Source organism: Zootermopsis nevadensis, unplaced genomic scaffold (genome assembly GCF_977971745.1).
Source record: "Zootermopsis nevadensis isolate Lab colony 2312 unplaced genomic scaffold, Znev_1.0 Znev_ptg000015l, whole genome shotgun sequence".
Lineage (NCBI taxonomy): Eukaryota > Metazoa > Arthropoda > Insecta > Blattodea > Termopsidae > Zootermopsis > Zootermopsis nevadensis.
Genome location: NW_028259147.1, coordinates 1094646 through 1113227, shown reverse-complemented (window position 1 = coordinate 1113227; position 18582 = coordinate 1094646). Strand labels below are relative to the sequence as shown.

Sequence of the window (18582 nt, the reverse complement as noted above, 5' to 3'; positions counted from 1 at the left end):
AACATTCGAGCTTGAAGTAGCCTAAGTAAGTCTGTATCCCCTGCGTTCATCTTTGCTTTATTCTTGTTCTGTCTTCACTTATTATGCATTCTTTTTAATCCTTCATTACTTTCTTACCTCTCTTTCTTAAGTTCCGTTCTCTCTGTTTCTTGTTTCATTGTTTCCTTATCCTTTTTTGCAATTCGACCGTTCTCTGTTGCTTTATTTTAATATTCCTCCTTCCCTCTTTATATTGTCAATTTCTTTCATATTTTTCTTCCTTTGTTATTGTTTAATCGTTTAATTTTAACCGTCTAATCACAATAAAATATTTTATTAAATATTAAAATATTATTACTACAATTAACATTTAATGTTTAAAATATTTAAAATATATTAAAATGATGCTCTTTCTATCGAAATGTTCGATTTACAAGTAGAGCATCATCTTTTTCACGACATGTTTCGGTTTTCAATGAACCATCTTCAGGTGTATAATCAATATAAATTTAAATGTAATATTCTAAATGCAATCCTTCGTCAGATGTCCATTAAATATCAGTTATCCTCTTCTAGATCAATTGTATTTTGTTATCACATTCAATGTTGTTTCGTAAAAGTATGTCGCGTATAGCGTGATCTTGCGTGGGTGAAATGTTTGTAGTGGGTTTTTTGTTTTATAATCGGTCTGTAAATTAAATAATAATATTATAAAGACTAAATAAATATTAGAGATAGAAAACAAAATAATATATTGAGAAATTTTAATTCCTTGTTGTTTCTCTCCTCCTCGTTTCTTAGCTTTCCTCTTATGTTCTGTCCTTTTCCTCTCCTTCTCGTTCCGCCCTCGTGACACGGCATCATGTCCTGATACAGGGTGATGCGTTTTTTTCCGTTTTTCAGACAGCAACTTCGTACTGGGAAACGCCCAGGTCCCGGCCCTGTACCCCATTGTCTACTGCTCGGACGGGTTCTGCGAGCTGACGGGATTCGCCCGCGCGCAGATCATGCAGAAAGGATGCGCCTGCAAGTTCCTCTACGGTCCCGACACTTCGGAGGAACACAAAATGCAGGTGGAGAAATCCCTCGAGTGCAAGACCGAACTGAAACTGGAAGTGATCTTCTACAAGAAGAATGGTGAGCGAAACAATCACGTTACAGCCATTGTGAATATTTTATTAATGTACTGATGATGGCACATGTGTGTCGAGGAATGTAGCCACCAGAATACATATTTATTCATACTGTGTTTACACGGTCGTGGTAAACCCGGTTTATCCAACAGCTGTCAAGTCGAATTCACTGTTCTTGACGTTCATTCGCCTCTGGTGACGTGTAAACGCGCGCGTGTCGGTCTCGTTCAGGAGGTTAGAGAAGTTCATTTGCCTCTGGTGACGTGTAAACGCGCGCGGCGGTCTCGTTCAGGAGGTTAGAGAAGTTCATTCGCCTCTGGTGACGTGTAAACGCGCGCGGCGGTCTCGTTCAGGAGGTTAGAGAAGTTCATTCGCCTCTGGTGACGTGTAAACGCGCGCGGCGGTCTCGTTCAGGAGATTAGAGAAGTTCATTTGCCTCTGGTGACGTGTAAACGCGCGCGTGTCGGTCTCGTTCAGGAGGTTAGAGAAGTTCATTTGCCTCTGGTGACGTGTAAACGCGCGCGGCGGTCTCGTTCAGGAGGTTAGAGAAGTTCATTCGCCTCTGGTGACGTGTAAACGCGCGCGGCGGTCTCGTTCAGGAGGTTAGAGAAGTTCATTTGCCTTGCTGCTGAACACGCACAAATATAACGCACAAACGGAGTTGTCTGTGCAGATGGACACGTGTTTGGACTTAGCGCACATAAATTACACTTCATATTTTACGTTTTAGTTATATGGTCCTGACGCTGGGAAGTAATGTCTTGAGTATCAAAACATTTATCAAAACTGAGACAAAACTTACTTCGGTTTATTTGAATAATACGTGTCTGTGCTTTTGTCTTAATCCAAAGTGTTCCGGTCATAAACCACATTATTACGTCTAAGATACTTGAATAAAAACCAAAGATGCTAAATTTTTAATTAACGAAATGGGGTTGATATTTTCAGGTTGAGTGTCACAACTTGTGATGTTCTTCGGTGAAGAAAGAGTTTAAAATCTACGCTCTAAGGAACACTTTATTTATTAAAACCTTGTCCCTAAGGTACATAGTGCAGCAGCTATTTTCGAAATACATTTTGTTTTTAATACATGTTACATGTATTATATAGTTTTATTGTGAGGGATGAATATATATTTTACGACAGCGTTTTTCGAATGACGTATGAAGATCCTAAAATGGCGGTTTTCTGAAGTTCCCTGATGTCGTGTTCGCCCGGGATGTCAGCCAAATATTTTCTGAGTGACGTTGCTTCTATAATTATTGGAAATATTTTTGCTTAATCTTTCCACATTCTCCGTATTTCAGTGAGAAGGTCCTTGTATTTAAATATTTTCCCCGCTTCCTTCTTAATTACGTTCCTGTCAGTTGGTATTGCTACATCAATTAAGAGACAAGTTCCATTTTTTTCGGATTATAATATCTGGAATTATTATTTCCTCATTGAATGTGTCCGTGGGATCATGAGTTAGGCCTCCTCATGGAACACGCCAAAGTTGAATCAGTGCCGGATTCGCTACGTAGTTGTTACAGACTGAGCCTTCAGACAGTGGATATTTTCTGCGTGACTGTGGACAGGCTGTCATGGACACACTCAGGAGCGAGGTTTCATGTTCTGCCATTGTATGAGACTCACGTGAAGCTTCAAACTGTTGAATTCAGTGAAATTTAAATATCAATTAACTACGTTTGTGTACAGGCGAAACCTTGTGTTTGCAATTCTTCTGCCGGTTAGGTTAGGTTAGCTTCTGTTTTGTCAAACATTACGTATTAATTGGGACGACCTCGTTATTGGCAATTGGCAGAAACAGAGACTTCAGAACAAGAGCAAACAATTTTGTTTTTGAGAAAAAAACTGGGTTAATAATTATTTTCTTTCATACATCTTTTATTTGTTGCTGTGAACACACTTCACTAACTAACTAACTAACTGAAAGGTTAAATACAGCTACTAATGAAAAATCTAGATATTGCCCACGTTTCTGAGTCAGTTCCGTTTTTACCATTACAACCCATCACTTTCTCGGTTTTCTAAGTGGACGCTTTCTAATAGATGTTACTAGCAAAATTTTGCATGCATTCCTCGTTTGCCCATTGTAGCCAATGTCTAGCCCGTAATCTCCCGTACTTTTGTTTCGCAATTTTGTAAGATTTTAGGCGAAGACTGTCTTCCGAAACGTTACGCCGTTTCGGAGGTGATTACTGCCTCTGTCATCAGGGCGTTAATAATGCAGTAAGAACCTCCGAAACGTCTGTCAATTTATAAGAGACTACATGGAGAGCCATGTTCATTTTAGTTGTTTTATTATATGTTTCTCACTTCCATTTTACGTTGTCTTTTTGTGCATCTCATCTTGCAAATGTAAAGAACTGTTGTATTCTGTAACAAAACTTCACCGACTGTGTAAAAGGAAGGATTTTGAAAATGCCTGTCACCGTTAAACAATTTCAAGCACCATAATCTCTGTCTGTGTCCTCCCTCAGTCTCGTGATCCTCCTCGAAATTTTTAAAATATTCTGCTATACGGATAGCTGACAGATTCAGGTTATGTGCATTGTGAAGGTAAAAAATATCGATGGGAATTTGCATTTCCGACTCCTCGTTGGTTATGTTCCTGCAGCCGTGAATACAGACTACACGCGACACTTAGGAGTCGGAGAAGTTGCCGCATGCACACGGCGAACACTAGAATTCTTCCATGTTTGTGATCTGTTGTTCTCAGTTTTCTATTGCTCTGAGGAAACATGTTTCTGCCGTCTCCTTCCTTCTAAGTTGTTCTTACGTTAATACACTGCATTAGGACGTACTTGTAGAATATTAGCAAGGCTACATTAATCTAGTATTAAAATAGATGAAAAACGGAGGATTTCAAGGTGAACGGAGTGTCTCAAATGTAAAATGAATATTTATTTAAAAAGAGTTCCAGCGGGTATTCCGCGAGGTATTTTGACTGAAAAAGTGAAATTTTATATGATACTCTAAATAAGTGTTATCTGCTGAGTAGAGAATTAATTAGGTTTTTATTAGTCATAAAAAAACCTTTTTAACAGCTAAACATCTGAATAAGTCCACTTCATATATTTTATTCTGCTAAAACTTTAACCTATATATTTATTTTGTGTGTCTGTTTATACCAGGTTCTCAGTTCACGTGTGTTAACGCGTCGAACGACTATTATAAGCTTATTAAGTTCGTGTTATAAACGAGGAAGCAAATATTTAAATTACCTGACTCCATGGAGCAAAGTCCTACTTGAGAACTTTTAGCAGCTCAGCTGGTGAATAAATTTCAGATCTTTTAATAGAAACCCAATATTCGTTGGAATTTTCAGAAAATGCCACAAACTACAGGAAAACGGGTTAAGAGTGAAAGCGGGCGCATGCAACAGGCGTGCTAAAGACTTATATACCGAGAGGAAAAGACGTGACGATGTTCTAACCACATTACTGGAAGATCCCAGACTTGGGGGTGTTTGAGATCTTGGCGCTGTGGAGGGTATTTGGACCCAGGAGGGAGAAAGTGACAACAAGGGTAGAGAAAACCACACGATGTCGACATTCATAACTTGCGCTATTCAGCAAATATTACTAGGATGATCATATCAAGGAGGGTGGAATTGGTAAGGCATGTAGCACGCATTGGTAGACTGGAAACTAGTGAAATATTTTCGGTTTGTAAATCCAAGAGATAAGAGGCCTCTCCGGTGACGTAAGATCAAATGGGGGATATTATTAAAATGGATCTTCGGTGACTAGGTTTTGGGGGATGTGGATTGGACTCGCCTATATTAGGATGAGTGGTGGACTCTTGTGGACACGGTAGAGGGAGTTTTCCGTAAATTGCGACACGTTTCTTCGCCAGATGAACTGCTGTTAGCTAATTTTGTTACGTCGTAACGAGACTGCGTAAAACGGATTGTTATTGGACGGTTATAATAGGGCTGTCGGGTCGTCGGTTTTTCTGTCCACGTGACACGATTTCATTAAACCCCGCCCGTAGGTTAAAACAGCGTTTCATGACAACGTCATTATCACTTCGGAATGTACATGATAATTATTTCACCTCTTTTCAGTTCTGTTGCATTCTGGTTTGGATTCATAGGACAATTTTATATTTTCCTTTAGTTTTCGTGGTTTAACAATTTTCTCTCTATTTGCCGAATAAATGCTTACCTCTTTCCGTGTATCTTGAGTTTTTAACGTTATGGTATCTCTTAGAAATCTAATTCCTGCTACTTCAACTTATTTTCTGATTTTACCTTCATACGAAATGTGAACACTGCCATGGCTTTATAAAATTTCAAATGTCTTCTGTTATCTGTTTCCATATTCTGTTTATCGTATTACTTGTTCCTCTTTTCGAAGTATTTTATTGTTTATATTACAGTTAGGTTAGTAAAGAATCTCACTTTCCAAGTAAATAATACATTAAGCGTCTTCAGTAGTCCAATTTAAATTAATTGTTTTGCAGCTAATTGGATATATTCCCTTAGAACCACTGATTTGGTATTCAGGTACGTTTTCATATTAAAGTTGAGGCTTCAGAAAGACAGAAGACAAAGATTTCATAATGATTATTTCTTCATCATTTCTTCATAATTTTAGATGAAATGTTTACTTAACTAATATCATGTTCTGCTTCCCTCCATTTCCTTAATACGTGCTTCTGATAGAAATTATAATACAGGGTGTCTCAGCCCTAGATCAAAGTTTAAAGTCTCCCAAAGTTCATTTTCACTGACATACATTTTTGTATAATTATAAATGTCTCATTGCGTTTATTAATAGGAACATTTTATTTTTCGTGTTCAAATCGAAAGAACGAGCTATATTCACGTCTCTTTATTACAGGGTTGTCAGTTTTATTTACTTGTGTGGAGTATAGTTAGCCTATTCGCTGTCGAAGCTTATAATACTACAAATTTGGCACAAACCAATAAACACGTATTTTAATATGCAACAAAATATTTAATAAGTAACGCAAATAGCTGGCGTACACATCATAACGTGGCATGAGGCACGCAGTTATGTTCTGAAGACTGCATCCAATTTCTTGATCATCGGAGCTTTGAACGTTAATGATAAGGCAGCTATAACAAAGTGTCGTGTGGATCCATTACAAGGGAGAAATTAATGTCTGGGCAGGGACGGGCAGACTGAACATGAGACTGCGACACCGATCAACCGCCTCGTGCCGGCAGATCGCCCCGTCTCTTATCAGAAGCTTATAGTCGCTGAGCTTGTCAAAAACTTTCCCCCGTCTCGGTTCGTGTCCGCGTATTACCTAAAACAGCGTTAACCATTTCATCTTTGTAATGGTGAAGTGTAGTGTTTTCTTCGCGGTACGGACTGAATTCTTAAATATAATTTAGACGAGCTTTGGCTTGAGCGGGTGCATTCGTTTTGGTCTTCTGTTTCAGGAACGCCGTTCTGGTGTCTCCTGGACATCGTCCCCATCAAAAATGAGAAGCGAGAAGTGGTTCTGTTTCTGGCGTCCCACAAAGACATCACGCACACCAAGATGGCGGAGTTGCAGATATGTGAGTTGTACGACAGTGGTGAGTCACGGCAGAGAGTCCGCACTTCCTCCGTGTTGTGTGAGGCATCTTGACGCACGGATTGTACCCTTCTCCCCCCCCCCCCCGCCCCTCACCTGTAAGTAACCTAAGTAGTACAGAAGTAAGGAAAGAGGTCAGAAAGTATTGAGTATCTGTTGGCTGTCTTCTGAGTGGTTGAGCCGCGTAGTCTTGTAGAAATCCACCCACGTTTATACAGTTGTTTGCTTTGTTCATCATCAGGGCCATGATCTCCCAGATGACAGAGACAACAGGTGTTACTGAAACGTCGGCAGAATTCTACAACCCAGACGATAGCCATCTTCGTACCGTGCGCCGTGATACCTGTTTGCCTCAGTGCGCAACAAATTTTTTTAAAAAAATGTAATTTATAAATATTTTGAAAATATGGCTAAGTTTAGACACATTGAAACGGGTGTATCAAATCAAATCCACATTCGACAAGAAATTAGAGAAAATTTAACTAAAAAAATACTTTGCTACCACATGGTTCAGAATCGTTTGTCTGTCCGTCTGCTACCGAAAACTGTAAATACTGAAATAAACAAACTATGGTTTGTATGTTCTTTTGTATGGGCGTGAAACCTGGTCAGTTCCGTCAAGGGAAGAACACAGGTCGAAGGTGTTTGAGATCCGGGTGATGACGTCATTATTTTAACCCAACCGTTTCCTAAATATTATTAGAATGTCAAATAAGATTAAATCCGCTGTGCATGCAGCATGCATGTCAGCGATAAGAAATGCGTACAAAATTTTAGTTAGAAATTCCAAAGGAAAGAGATCATTCGGAAGACCTAGACGTAGATGGGAAGGTGATATTAATGTTTGTCATGAGGAAACCGGGTTGGAGCGTGTGGAATGTGTTCATTTGGCTTTCGATTAGGACCCAAGGTAATGAACCTTCAGGTTTTGTAAAAGGCTGGGAATTTCTTAATTAGCTTAGAAACTATCAGCTTTTGAGGAATTTCTCCGCTCCGTTGAGTTGGCAGCACTGAATGTGCATTATTTTCAACACATCCACTGATCGAACAGCCCTCCAATCCTCTCTCCAGCCCGTGTCTTGATGTGGTTTCTGTGGTGTGACAAGACTTATGTACTCAAAACCGACGTATTCTATTTCCATTCCCTGAAAATGCTGGTGACTTTGTGTTCTTGAATGTCTGTGTTGTGTGGATTATTGGAAATTCTGTAACAAGTTGGGCGCACAGTGCTAATTCGAATTTGCTGTGTTTAGAAAATGTGACTAGTCCAGATATCTGGAGATGACGGTAACAAATCAGAATTGTATTCATAAATAAATTAAGATCACGTTACGTCAGGGGAATGTACGCTTATCATTCGGTTCTGAAACCTTTGCCTTAATGCCTGGATTGTCTAAAAACGCAAAGATTAAATTATACGAAACTATTTTTTTTTTTGGGGGGGGGGGGGTCAGAGCATATTTATCGCCCATGGGAAGAACGTAGATTGAACGTCTTTGAAAAAAATGTGGGGAGAATATCTGGACCTATTGGGGAGTAATTAACAGGAGAATGAAGAATATTGCATTAACTTCGTAATTTGTAGGTCTACTGTTCACCAGGAATTATTATAGTAATAAAATCAAGGATCTTAAGATAGGTTGGGGAGACAAGAAATGCTTACAAATTTTTTGTTTATAAATCTCAAAGGAAGAGACTAATTTTGAGACCTAGGTTTAGATTTGAAAATAATATTAAAGTTCATTTTACACTGTAACCCTGAAACGTCGCTGCTCGTGGCTTCATCGCGTTGCTCTTCGCGTTTTCTTGTTTCAGATGCGAACGGTAACTTGGACCCTGAGGCACCACCAGCCAATTATGGGCGTCGCAGGAGCAGGGCCGTCCTCTACCAACTTTCAGGCCACTACAAGCAAGACAAGATCAAAACGAAGCTAAAACTGAACAACGTGAGTATAATTACAATATGGCGTCACTGCGAAATTTAAATTCTACGTAAAATAATTTAACGTAAGATATATCTTTACTAGGGGATATTGTGTTTATAAATGAATCATTAATTTCACAATCGTTAGCTTAAAGATAGAAGGCGTTATAAAGTCTTAACAGAATTTAAAGTATTTATGACGTAGGTTTTGTAATTGTTTGATTTAAAAAGTGCAATGACCCGAATTACTGAAAGTTTTACGTGTGAAATTAGATGTATGGATTTTTATGTTTTCGCGAAAATTTAACCTCCGAACTGCGTGATATTTATTACGGACACTGACATAAATCTGGAACCTGAGTCGTATTTCGCGTCATAAATGTAATCTTCACGTTAATTCTAATTTATTTGAAGAAAGAAATTTGTTTGCATTCCACGTGGAACTACGAAGTAAAACGTTGAAGTTTTCGCTGTTTGTTTGTGATCTGGGTTATGACTCCTTGTAGTGTAGTAGTTCGTAACCTCGTTAGGAAGAAGCTTGTCGTATAAATGTGTTTGTCGGAAGAGGTTTTAAGTCCTGGCGGGGGAGGGTAACGAATCTCGATTCAAAATATCACCAAGCGCCTGAAATTAATTACTGCATGGGACGGGATAATTTTAATTATCGCGGGCCACAGTGGTTACTCGTGTTATTAACGAAGGCCACTGATATAATAGGAAGATTTCTGTCTTCTGGGTTGTACCGCCGTGTAGTCTGGTAGAACTTTGCCGACGTTTCAGAGATCCTCGCTCGCTCCAACCCAGAAGACATCCATCTGATAATCGTTTAAAACCGAATAATAGTTGTTTCTTCATAGAATTTGCGTGATGTGAACATATCGTTTGTTAGCTTTGAGACAGTTTTGATTTCAAGTCATTTTTAATTTAAAAACGAAGCTCAGTTATTAATACCGCATCAACTTTAATATTGTTTTGTTAAATGTCAGCGAGGAGCTACGTGAATTGTCCGGGTCACGTAGCGCATTGAGGACAGTGGAGGCTCCGATGGGCTGGACATGTAGCACGCATGATCGCTGGCCTTGTAATCCTGGGGTCTCGGGTTCGAATTTATAACTTGTGTTGGGCAAAGGCCGTGGTCTAGGCAACACGGAGTTTTCCTCCGTGGCATCCCAACAATTACTCCATTCACACACAGAAGAAGGCAATGGCAAACCACTTCTGGATCATCTGCCAAGAACGTATATGAACAGGTCCCAGTCCGAGAAAAGGATGGAAGGATCCTGTTCATATGGACCTGTCGTCAGACAGAACACTACAAATAAAAATCCTGGTAAACGACCACTGGTCAGACCAAGAAAGAGATGGGAGGATAATATTAAGATGAATGTTATTGAGGTGGGCTGTGTTCTGCTGCCAGGGAGTTAAGTTTGTGAAATGTCAACGAACCAATGCACCTCTGAGCTGTAACTTACATTTTTTTATTACAACTATTTTACGATCTTTATACACGTAGGTGACTGATTCTAATCGCCTCTCGGTGCAACCAGCATTTTGGTTCTACGAATCCGCCCCTCACTATGAATCTCATCAAACAGTTTCGGGGGTGGGGGTAGGACTGAAGGGATGAATTACCGGGGGTGATGGAAAATTATGTTGGTGGTGTAATTCCAACGTGCGTAATTAATATAGCTTCATAACTGGTATAAAGTAATTACGGAGATTCCACCCGCACCTTGTCCGAAGACGGTTTTATGACGTCACCAACTCTTAGACACCCCCCCCCCCCCGAGGGCTCAGTTTCCTGCTACTACAAGCCGAGGGGAAGATTTTCGACTATAATCGTGCTTGAAGGAGTGTGAGATGGGAGGATAATATTAAAAATGGTGTTAAAGTTACTTCGTGTTCCCCGAGGGCGTGCCTTTACAAGTTTAAGGCCAAACACAGCGTGAAGAGTTGGATCAAAGTGCGTCCGATCTCAGCCGAAGCCCGAAAATTGCGTATCTTTTGAAGATGGCTGTATTCTGGGCTCTTGTTCCGTGCAGTCTTTTAGAGGTTCTTGCTGCCTTCATCTAGAAGTTTATCTTCAAACGGCAGCACTGAAAATGACGTGGACAGATATGCTACTGGCAGGATTCCAACTTGAAGTTGGCATGAATGTATTTCGGTGATTGATATCGACTTGTATTGCCATTTAAAATCTCTGGTACAGGCCCTCATAAATTACGGATAATTTCCTCAAAAAATACGAGTTTTCACCGTCATTAAAATAATTACTCATCAAATGCATCGTGAAGAATAATTAAATGTTAAAACACTGGTTTTTAAATATTTTAATGTGTGGATTCGGGTTATGGTGTAGCACCGGATTATTGTGGATGCTGTAATGAATTTTGGGTTTACGCAAAAATTGAGGAATTTTTGACGGAATATCGCAGCAAAAGAGTTGATCTGTTGTCACAGTAAGGCAACATGTGTACCCTGGGTCCGAACTCCTACCCTACATGCCGGGGTTTGAACCCCAGCTGAGTGAGGTAACTGGAAACCGCATGTCGTTGTATTGATCAGGTACGGATCAAAGAGGACCGGCGGACAGGTGACCTAGCTGTGCTTATGATCCGCATTTATACCAAATATTGATTTTATTGCACAATTAAAGGTTTAAAGCCCAAACAGAAGACAGAGAGAGTTACGAAAGGTAGTAAGAGATGAGAAAATTTTGTGGGGGAGAAGTGAGAGACTCTTTGTTCTGGTGGGGGGGGGGGGGGGGTTGTATGAGAAGAATGCAGTGGCGACTTCGAAGTTGGCAACTATCTCAGCATTTACTCGAAGACAGAGTAAAACCAAGGAAGCCTTCGTCAAGATGGCCGGTCTCAGGACCTTCCGGATGCGCACTGACTACTGTCCGGTCCGGCAGACGAAAGAGGAACATTGCCGCCCTCTAGGTTTCTCTAACCTGAGTGCCAGAGGCTTTATTGGTAAGTTCTAGTGCACTGGTTGAAATAATAAATGAAGTGCAGATTGTCCTTATGTTTCCATGGTCTTCTTCAGCTGTCCTCTCAGTCGTATGGCTGTTGGTCTGTTCCATAGGAGGGCCACCCTTAAATGTTGCCTAGGGTCTGTGCTCACTGGAACATGGTCAGACGCACAGGTTCCAAAAATCGGGAGCGTTTTACGCAGACGGGACTTTGATTTATTTCGGTGTGTGGTATGGTACATGTGCACGTACGACAGATCAGTCTCCTGGTAGGGCCCGCGGCCTTTTGTGATTATAAAAGCACGGGATCGTATTAGACTAATTGCCTGATTTTAGGATTTTAACTGAACTGGCTTTTAAAATACAATTTACATGCGAGATTCCTGACATGGATTTTAAACGTGTATGTGAAATTTTGCCCATGTAAAATTTCGATTGACTTTACCATCGGAGGTTTATTAATAATTCCCAGTATCTTATTCTGAAAAACTTGAAGTTCACTGAAGTGCATTTTGGCCGAATATCCCCAGGCAGGGTCTAAGCCCGAAACTCGTTTAAATATCATTTAAGAATTCAGTCCGTACCGCGAAGAAAACACATCTCTTCACCATTACGTAGATCAACTGGTTAACCCTTTAAAACCCACAGCTCGTCTAAAAAAAATATTTAAAAATTCGGTCCGTACCGCGAAGAAAACACTTCTCTTCACCATTACAGAGATCAACTGGTTAACGCTGTTTAAGGAAATAATCGCTGTTTACAGTGAAAATCTTATTTATCAACACACATTTTTAGCAGTTACAGATTGTTAAAGCAGGAGGTACATATAGTTACCATCGGGTTTCTAAGTGTTAACTACCTTCATGGAGCAGAATTCTTAAAAAAAAAACTAATATTAGGATCAGCTGGTCAAGAAATTCCATGTACAACGCCACATCACACATTAATTCTGTTGCTCTCACATTTGTTGTGATGTCTCGTCGTATTGCGATGTCTTATTCGTTCAGAATATAATGAATTGCTTTCATAACATAACGTGTTATTTACCGAGGTAGGTACGACATAAGAGCGTCCATTTCAAACGGAACGTTACGAAGTCTAATATAAGTAATCCTCCATTTTCATAATTCTATTAAGAGAATGGAACACACACGAATCTGCAGCCTCACGCCCGTCGCCATGACACAATACCTCCTCTTAAATGACAGTACAGTCGGAGCAGAAATTTATGGCAGAAGAACAAGATAGGTGTACGAAATATGTCTCTGCCCATTTTAAAAAAAAATCTAGTTTTACCGGAAATGTCATTTGTGACTGACAAAAGCAAGTTAGCATTCCCCATCCGGAGGATTCCCCGTCAGGTGGATTCCCCACTTAGTCACTTCAGCGCGTAGAAAAGTATGGAATGCCGCGTGTGAAGTGCCCGTTATTTTTGTTAGATTTAAAACTAAATTTAAGCGTGCCGAAAAATGTTAGTGAATGAGATTTTGTTCAGCTATTATTGAGTTGTTGCAGGACGGACAGACAAAAAAATCGATTTTAATAAAAGCTTCTGAGGGGTTTAAAACTCTCTTAACAATGAAGCACTCGATTATTTTACTGTTCATAAATCTGCGCGATGTTGTGAACACGGCGATGAACCTTTGCGTTCCATACAAGGCGTTGATCAACTTTCTTCTCAAGATGGACTGTGCTCCAAGAACGTGGTCATTACCCTTTTATTTCTACAGACGCTGTTGCAGCCGACAGCAGCTCCTCTTCCGGAGTACAAGACGGCCGCCCTGAAGAAGTCCCGTTTCATCCTGTCGCATTACGGCGTCTTCAAGAGTTGCTGGGATTGGCTCATCCTCATCGCTACGTTCTACGTCGCCATAGTCGTCCCGTACAACGCCAGTTTCGTCAACCTGGACCGTCCCTCCATGGTCAGCGATGTGGCCGTAGAAGCTCTTTTCATCATTGGTAAGCGAAGGCCAGACAATACACTCCCTGCGTTTCGCGTAACCCGAGGTTCATATCATATTTACAAGAACCCAGCCCTGATCTAGATCAATCCAGTCCACACTCTCCCAATTATACTGGCTTAGATTCGTTTTAATATTATCCTCACATCTTCGCCTGTTCTTTTGAGTGGTCTATTCCCTTCCGACGAAAATTAATTACGCGTTTCACTTCCTCGTGCGTATATGTCACAGTCATTTCGTGATCTTTAATTTGATCGCCGTAATATTAGAATATCTTCGCTACGAGTAGACATTAGGAAGTTCCTTGTAATGTAATTATTTTTTTCATTTTCTCGTTAATTTATCCTTGTTAAGGCCTAATGTTCCCTCCGACACCTCCGATAATGTAAAAAAAAAGGTTTTAACTCTTCAGTATCTTGGATTTCTTTTGATCTGGGCGTGTGTCAACGCAATGCCCACCATAGAAATCAAAAACGAAATCTTTTCTATGGTTCTTGATTGCTTCCGCTGTGGACCAGTTAAAGAGAAACGGAGATGTAATGTCAGATGTTTCAATCGTGGTCTTATCTCTCGTTTCTGTGACGTGTTATAATTGGTCCGAATGCACCCCAAATCCCAGTCAAAGTAATTTATTTTCCTGGGAATTTTGATTTTTCCTTGAAGTGGGGAGGGATATTTCATGGCTGAATTTTATTTGCCCGAACTTCTCGGTTCATTTGAAGAATGTTCGACGAGAAGTTCGTTTTTACGTGTTTCAGGAATCGAAGTGCAAAGCAAATAAGGACAGTCTTTCAGTAATAACTCGAAAACTTCAGACTGTGGAGTTGACGAAAGACAGATGGAATTTTAAGGAAATGCCAGAGACGACTCGGGGTAGGGATCGGGCAACTGTGTAACAAAATTTAAAACAACTTTATTATATCGAATTTGTCCAAGTGAAGTAATTAAACCTGAATTTAACGTTAGAAAAATTAATTTATTTTTGGGCCGAGATGAAATTTTAACGTCGTTAAATATGACATCTTACGACTGAATTTTTTTTACCTCTGGAGATTTGTTGACGAGATATATTTGCTTCATTTTAACAAAGTCCGAAATAGAATGTTCGATGTTATTTTTAATGACGACTCGGCTGGTAATTGTCCACATCTACAGGGTCTTTTACTACAAAACATAAAGTGATGTAATAAACCGAGAGCTGTCAAACAAATAGAATCAAATTCCTGAATAATTGTAGAGATTCGTGAAGTTTTTAGAGTTTGTACAAGCGTCCAACTTTAAAGGTTCAAGAAAAAGTTAATTAAATATCAGCGTTTTATAAATGTAAATTTATAGGTAAAATCTTTACCTAAAACATATGAAATCATGCATACAAACAAAACGGTTTAAACTTTGAAAAAACACTTAGTGCCGAACGCGTTTCGACCTCAAGAGGTCATCATCAGTGGCAAAAACATTAATTCATTAGTCTTCGTCTATTAAATCATATAATTTATAAGACGATGATTTGTTATAAAGCGCTGATCTTAAAGCGGTCGCATGATTTTATATATTTTAGATAAATATTCGACACTGCATAGAATGCAAAGTTTTAAGGACGTATTGAAGAGTGGAGGTGAAGCTCCACTCAGTTTAAACTCGGCAATAGATGGTGGAGAGTTGTTGTCAGCTGCACTCTCCGATCATCGAAAAAAATCCAGCAATGTCCACTGGATAAACGGACTAAGAGAAGAAAAATCTGCCTCTTCCGGGAATCGAACTCAGGTCATCCAGCTCGAAGTCTGTCATTTTACTGATTAGTTTCATCATCAAGGATCGTCGTGGTACGTCACGAAGTTGTTCAGCTCCAAATATTAAATGGGCAGAATGAATTCTCTGGGAAAAGGGTTTATGGTAATTCGAGAAAAGTCTAAACACATTAGTCTTGTATTCAAAGGACAAAAATTGTCAGTGCAGGGCCAACTACCGAAACGTCGAGTAGGCAATATCCAAAATAAGTTTTATGTGATCGTAGTGATTTTCCTCAGACGCTTTGAGAGCTTTGTAAAAATGTAATGTCTTTGCAATAAAATTTACAGGTGATTTAGCTTCTTCACGTGAGAGCGAATCTTGAACTTCGTGTCAAAGACAAGATTAGCGAAGCCTCTTTCATGCGTGGATGCGTATTGGAATGACAGCCATTTTAGAGCCGAATGACATATACAGTTTGCCCCAAAAGCCACGCAACCCAAAGTTGGATGTCGTGTTTGTAATGTTCTAATTACGTAATTACAACTTTTGTTTAAAATTTCCTTGCTACAATAAAATACTTACCTTTAAACTTCGGGTTTTGTGACTTTTGGGACGAGATATATTTACAGAAATCATTCTTAGTTATTTATTTACAAATCTTTGTTGTTGTTTTTTTGCGTTGTTGCTATTAATTACGTGCTGAAGAATTTGTACACGAAGTTCTCCTTACCGAGCGTTACAAATGTTGGTTTTGTTTCTCGTCGTGCGCCTGTATTTATTTGAGATCAAATTTATTTACTGAGCTGTACATTTTAAATTGAATCCTTGAGAACACCCACTCACGTCTCTGAGTCGCTTCATTTCGTGAGCACTCCACCCTGGATAAGAGGTTGCTGAAGTCAATTTGTGTGTGGAATGAAAGTAATATAATATAAGTGGCATAATACGGATCTGATATTGAATACTTATAAACAGCGCTACAGTAGCAATATTTCTTTGTGTTCTTCGCTGAATTCACTTCCAGAAGACGAGACTCCAGCCCTGGAATTATAACGCGTGCTGACAAAGTCTGAAACTGATCGAATCAATATCAGCAGATGGATCTTGATGAATCTTTTCTCGGAATCTTTCACTCGAGAAACTACAGTTTCTCATCTTTTATTGTGCCTTAAAGCGACGAGGTTGGCGGTCTCTGGGTCGAATCCCAAAAGACGTTTTTCTTAATTCACTTCTAACCATTGTAGCATACAGCCTAAGTTTTGTGTAGGAACCAACGAAACTCTGTATTCGTCCAATATGTGAGACCTAAAACATCTGCCCTTTGAAGCCCGAAATTTATCTTAAATGATATTTAAGAATTCAGTCCGTACCGCGAAGAAAACACAGCACTTCACCATTAAAAAGATCGACTAGTTAACGCTGTTTAAGGAAATAATCGCTGTTTATTTTCAGAATTATACGAAAAACATAAATACACTACGTAGGAATCTGAATAATATTTAAAGATTCAGTCCGTACCGCGAAGAAAACACTACACTTCACCATTACAAAGATCAACTGGTTAACGCTGATTAAGGAAATAATCGCTGTTTATTTTCAGAATTATACGAAAAACATAAATACACTACGTAGGAATCTGAATAATATTTAAATATTCAGTCCGTACCGCGAAGAAAACACAACGCCTCACCATTAGTAAGATCAACTGGTTAACGCTGTTTAAGGAAATAATCGCTGTTTATAACGAGAATCATACGAAACACATAAATACACATTTTGTTTAAAATGCGGAGTTAATAAATGCTGAATCAGGTGGTTCACATAGTTACTACTAGTTTTTAAAGGGTTAAAGAAGTGGTTTATTTAACGACGCTATCACAAGCTCAGACTATAGGTCGATGAAAGGATAAGGAACGAGGGTATAGTTGCATAATGTCAGGCAAAAACTGAGGAAAATCACGAAACGCCTCTTCTTAAGCTTCAAATATCAGGCGAGCGTGAAGATGGCCGTCTTCTATATGTTGCCCACGTGTACTGTGGTAGAGGTTTACCGACGTTTCGGAGGTGCTTGCTGCCTCCATCATCAGGGCGGTCAACCGTCATGGTCATTTTTATTTTGGTTCGTCTCCATTTGTTCAAATGTTATGTTCTTGGCAGATTCTACGTTCTCTGTGCGGATTCTGCACAAGTGAATTGAAGAAACGTCTTGTAATAAAAAAAAATTGACACGTAAAATAACTCCATTTCGGAGAGAATGGCGATATATTTTTCACCTTGCACGTAAAGACAGACATACGCGGGGTTTAGAATCGATGTCATTTCTGTCAGTGTAGAAATATATGATCGAAGTGTCGGGATGAGCTTTGGCCGCGGGGGATTGCTGTAATGGAAAAACGACTGAACGGCAGGCGCACACAAAAGTATTTCTCCTGGATGCTACAACACGCAATTGAATCGCATCTGCAGTAGCTAAACCCCGTAGGTCTTCCTGAGGTCACCGCGGAATTGGTGTGGCAGAGTGCGTGAACTTGGTCGTACTTTAAAAAAGCACGTTTATTCCAACTAGCCATGAACATGGCCTACTCTTTGGTTAAAAAGATTAAACTACAAGCTGAGTTTTCTGCCGCCTTACAAAAAGTAACTACAAAACGTGATACTATTAAAATGTAACTTGTGTGGAGTGGATTCAGCTGGCTCAGGATTTGGTCCACATGCGGGGTTTTTTTCATGTGGTGATAAACTTTAGACTATTTTTTAAGGTGGAAATTTTGTAACAGCTGAGCGACTATCATATTCTAAAGGAAAATGAACCGGATATCCAAGCACGCGAATGTTTTTTGCTGTTTTACAGACATCATCCTGAACTTCCGAACAACGTACGTGAACTGCAAGGGTGAAGTGGTCTCGAACTCTCGGTCCATTGCCCTCAACTACCTCAAGAGCTGGTTCATAGTCGACCTGCTGGCAGCTCTCCCCTTTGACCTACTGTACGCCTCGGACGTCTACAGCGGCGAGGTGAGTCTCGGGGCGACAGTGCGCCTGCAGCTCCTTGTTTAGACTACCCGTCTCGCGTGCTTTCCGGGCGACTCGTGAACGGAATTGATCGGCCCACGTCAGGTTCCTCTTTGTGTTGAGACTCTTAATTTCACCCGGTGATAATACAGAATAACACGCCTTAAAAAGATTACGCAGAAATCTACAAAATTCAATTTGATAATAAATATGGCTGCCTTATAGGATGTCTTGCTGTGCAAACTGGCAGAAGTTTACTGACGTTTCGAAGTACTTTGTGTGTCCATCATCAGAGAGACGAATGGTAATATT

At 39.8% G+C, this 18582-nt stretch overlaps 1 protein-coding gene across 7 annotated transcripts in view; it reads left to right on the top strand.

Moving 5' to 3' along the window:
* Positions 1-18582, top strand: part of Elk (Eag-like K[+] channel) — a 95241-nt gene that overhangs the window by 61020 nt on the left and 15639 nt on the right. For 5 of the 7 annotated variants that reach the window (XM_022071824.2, XM_022071825.2, XM_022071829.2 and 2 more), the window contains 5 exons: positions 883-1116; positions 6532-6669; positions 8484-8614; positions 13297-13525; positions 18110-18273. In XM_022071824.2, the coding sequence (XP_021927516.1) occupies positions 883-1116; positions 6532-6669; positions 8484-8614; positions 13297-13525; positions 18110-18273 (896 nt within the window). The remainder of the gene's footprint in view (positions 1-882; positions 1117-6531; positions 6670-8483; positions 8615-13296; positions 13526-18109; positions 18274-18582) is intronic. The other 2 variants (XM_087348996.1, XM_022071826.2) reach the window with 1 other exon arrangement.